General features: G+C 41.9%; 1 protein-coding gene across 1 annotated transcript; it reads left to right on the top strand.

Moving 5' to 3' along the window:
• The first annotated feature begins 1,254 nt into the window (after positions 1-1,254).
• On the top strand, positions 1,255-2,678 carry LOC109216886. The gene is made up of 3 exons (XM_019381106.1): positions 1,255-1,404; positions 1,550-1,906; positions 2,028-2,678. Exons 1-3 carry the CDS (start codon positions 1,255-1,257, stop codon positions 2,676-2,678), a joined length of 1,158 nt encoding a protein of 385 aa, XP_019236651.1.
• The last annotated feature ends 1,923 nt before the right edge of the window (positions 2,679-4,601 follow it).

Here is a 4,601-nt window from a genome sequence, read left to right as displayed (position 1 = left end):
TTAGATTTGAAAATCGAAGGTTTTTGAGGGGATTCGTAGGAAGCTAGGCAATTATTTGGGATGAAGGGAAGGAGGTGGTCGTCGGGTGTTGATTTGGTAGGGGAAAGAGTGGTAACGCCGCCTACGGCGGCGACGGCGGCTAGGGTTTCACTGATTCGAGGGTTTTGGGTTGGATTTGAAAGAAACCGGTCATGAGTCCATGATGAGGAGAAGAAGGAGATGCTACGGTGTAATTTTGGGGGCTGTTGGAGCTTTGCCGCTGGCGGAGACGATTTCCGGCCGGCGGCGGACGGCGGAGGGGCGGTGGGGTTGAACAGAGGTACGAGAAGGATAAGTTTTGTCTCTAGGGTTTCTGAAGGATTTTGGACAATTTTATTTAATAGCTAAGATTGAACCAGGGCCGTTGGATTAGAGTGGATGGAGGGCTTGGATTAATTTGGCATGAAACGACTCAAAACGACGTAGTATGCTTCCTATACTACATCGTTTTGTTGGTCTCAAGGGCTTGGGCGTTTGGACCGGGTATGGGTGTGGACTGGGTCAATTTGGCCAGATCTTGTGAGATGTTTTGGGCTAATGTTGACATTGGCCCAAATTATATAATACCCTCTTTTAAACCTTTTAATTCCTTTCTCTTCAATTTTTTTTCTTTTCTTTTTAAGTTTTTGTTTAATACAAAAATCAAAAATAAAGACCTGATTTAATTCTACAACTAAACTAATTAGCTAAATCCTAATATAAAAAAGAGAACTATGTAAAGATGGACAAGGACTATTTTTGTGATTTTCTCCTATTTTGCAATGTCAATTAACTAAAAATATAAAATTTAGTCCTAAATGCAAAGGTACTATATTTTTTGTAATTTTTATGAATTATATAGACTAAGAATGTACACAAAATGCAAACAAACACAAAATCACGCAATTAATTCCTAAAATTTAAATAATAAAAGAAAAATTCTAATTCTAAGGAATTTATAGGAGTAATTTAAGCGTGGCAAAAATCACGTGCTCACAATAATAATACCCCCAGGGGCAAGGTTGGTTCCGATGGGGCAGTGGGAGCAGATCCGGCCCCAATAATGAAAACGGTCCCTTCAAGAATGAACTCTTACGCTTTATGAGAGAAGTGAACGCCCGCATTGACCAAATCCCGGGCACACCACCGGTGCTGAAAGGTCCGGACTCAAAGAAGTATACTTAGTTGTTGTACAAACCAAGCACGACACTAGAGTTAATCCCGAAGCGGTTTAAAATGCCCGATGTGCCAAAGTATGATGGAACTTCAGACACTCAGGAGCATATTACCACCTATACAACGATGGTGAAGGGGAATGATTTAGCTCCTCACGAGATTGAATCTGTTTTGAAGAAATTTGGAGAGTCTCTCACGAGGGGAGCCTTGGTATTTGCTGTTACCCGAGCATTCCATAGATTCCTTTGTGATGCTCGCAGATTCTTTAATTAGGGCTCATGTTGGGGATAGAAAAGTGCAGGCCTGAAAGGCCGACATATTCAGAATTGTACAAGGAGAATCCGAGTTGCTGCAGGAGTTCGTTACCTGGTTCCAAAAGGAGATGATGTTGTTTTCGGCTGTTCCGGATGAATGGGCGGCTGAAGCATTCATTAAGGGTCTGAATTTGAGAAGTTCAGACGCTTCCCAGAAACTGAAGGAAAGCTTGCTTAAGTTTCAAGCAACGACTTGGGCGGATTTCCACAGCCGGTTCGAGTCAAAGATAAGGATCGAAGATGAGCAGGTTGGCTTCCTGTTGTCGGCAAAAGGACGGGAGAAGAATAAAGAAAAATCAAAAGACGATTTCGACATGGATAGACGGTCTTCAAGGGGCCGATTTTTTGCCCTACAAACGGACCGAAGGCCGCGACAAAGGCTTTCGATCAGCAGACAGGTTATGTCACTAACAGAAGGACTGATCGTCATCAGAACAATAGATCATTGCAGGACGAAGAAGCGTCAGGCACGCGGGATCCTTACTACCCCAAGCTATCAGAATACAATTTCAACGTCAGTGTAGTAGAGTTGGTATCAGCTATGAGAAACATCAAAGAAGCACAGTTCCTGGAGCTGATGAGATCCGATCCGAGCTAGAGGGATCCCAACTGTGGTGTGAATACCACGGGACGAATGGCCACCGGACCGGGGACTGCAGACATCTCCAGGAAGAAGTGGCGACACTACTGAAGAATGGGCATCTTAGAGAATTCTTAAGTGACCGGGCCAAGAACAAATACGATCGCAACCGGTATAATGTGGAACCCTCGAATGCAGGAGAAAATCCTTCGCGCCAAATGATCAACTTGATCCTCGGGGGGAACGAGATCAATGAGGTCACCTTCTCGACAACAAAAAAGACAAAAGTATCGTTAACCCATAGCAAGAGTCTCCGGGAAGTTGTTGAATATGACATCAATTTCAGGGAGGAGGACGCAGATGGATTGTTGCTACCGCACAACGACGCATTGGTAATTTCTTTAAATGTGCTAGACTTTAAAATCAAATGTGTTCAAGTGGATTTAGGAAGTTCGGCCATTATCATACAATGGAGAGTATTGGAGCAAGCTAAACTCACCGGAAGCAATTCCGGCCACAAAACTCCTCGCTGGATTCAACCTTGCGAGCGTGACAACTTGAGGAGAGATTTTGTTGCCCATGAATGTTGAAGGGGTGATGAAAACAACTCTTTTTGAAGTGAAGGATGGTGATATGGGATATAATATTATTCTGGGAAGACCATGATTGCACTAAATGAGAGTTGTACCATTAACGTATCATCGGTTGTTGAAATTTCCAACGCCTGAAGGAATTAAACTGATAAGGGGAGGCCAACTGGCGGCGAGGGAGATGAATGCGATTTCTCTCTCTAGTACCAAAGGGAAGGAGCACGCGACATAGAAATTACAGGAACCGGCACCCACTCCCGAATCGAATGAAGTTAGCCCAAGGGCAATAGCGTCGGAATCTTATCAGGTGCCGGGGTATTTACAGGTACCAGAAGAGACGGATGCAACAAAATCCACGACGGAAGAGCTTGTGCAAGTTGCATTGTTTGAAGAGTTCTTAGAAAGGAAATTTCACTTGGGGACAGGACTGCACCCCGAGCTCATGTCTTGCTTTATTGAATTTCTTAAGTTTAATGTCGATTGTTTTGCTTAGTCGCATGCGTACATGACAGGTATCCCAACGGAGGTGGCCGTACACAAGCTAAGTTTGGATCCCAACATCCCTCCGGTGAGACAAAAGAAACACCCTATTGCGAAGGCCAAGAATAAATTCGTCAAAGAAGAGGTAACTCGTTTACTTGATATCTGTTTGATCCGAGAGGTCATGTATCCAGACTGAATAGCTAATGTAGTATTAGTTCCTAAGAAGAACAATATAATTCACATGTATGTAGATTATAAGGACCTGAATAAGGCGTGCCCGAAAGACTCGTTCCCACTGCCAAACATCGATCAAATGATTGATGCGACGGCCGAGCACGAGTTAATGAGTTTCATTGATGCTTATTCCTGGTACAACCAAATTAAGATGAACCGGAGGATCAGGAAAAGACTTCATTTATAATGAATTTTGGCACATATTGCTCTAATGTGATGCCCTTCGAGTTGAAGAACGTCGGAGCCACTTATCAACGGCTCGTAAACAAGATGTTTGAAAAATAAATAGGGAAAACTATGGAAGTTTATATAGATGATATGTTCATTAAGTCTTTGAATGTAGGTGACCACCTTAAGCATCTGCAAGAAACTTTTGACATCCTAAGGAAGCATAACATGAAGCCTAACCCCGAGAAGTGCGCGTCCGGGGTCAGCTCCGGCAAGTTCTTGGGATTTCTGGTATCGCAAAGGGGGATTGAGGTAAACCCCGATAAGATCAAGGCCATCAAAGATAGGGGTGTTCAAAATCGAACCGAAACCAAAAATCGAACCGAAACTGAAGCTTAATGGCTTATTGGTATCGGGTTAACGGTTTAACGGATGGTATCGGGTTAACGGTTTAACAGACGGGGAACGGATTGAAATTTTTTCATTAACGGCTTATCGATTTAGGGGCGGATTATTCAATTTTCTTAACGGATAATTCGTTAACCCGTTAAGAATATATATATATATATATATATATATATATATATATATATATAAAATCATTTTTGTCCATATATATATTAAATATCAAAAACCCTTCCACTTCAATCTTCCACTCTTCCAGTACTCTATCTCTAAGTTCTAACGCCTAATTCCTAAATAATCAGAATTATGAAAAAATATGTAACATAATCCTTGTTAATTACTTTAGAAAAGGCAGAAAGTTCAGAATCAAATTCAAGCATACAAATGGTTTGGAATACTCATACAGAGGAAGTAGTATTACATTATAAACAAGTCTTTCTCAGGCATAATGCATAAAGGATGCAACAACACTGAACTGGACAAGATAAGTTAGCCAATGCATCAATTTTACGATATAGGTGAGGGCGCAGAGATGTCTTTTTCAGGCATTGATGAGTGGTGATTTTACCACTCAATCTAGTCTCTTTTCCTTAGCTTTTATGCCCTTTAACTATAATATGAGGTTGTTTATGG

The sequence above is a fragment of the Nicotiana attenuata genome, unplaced genomic scaffold (assembly GCF_001879085.1).
Source record: "Nicotiana attenuata strain UT unplaced genomic scaffold, NIATTr2, whole genome shotgun sequence".
Classification (NCBI taxonomy): domain Eukaryota; kingdom Viridiplantae; phylum Streptophyta; class Magnoliopsida; order Solanales; family Solanaceae; genus Nicotiana; species Nicotiana attenuata.
Note: the sequence above shows the minus strand (reverse complement) of the source record. Positions and strands in the feature narration are given on the sequence as shown.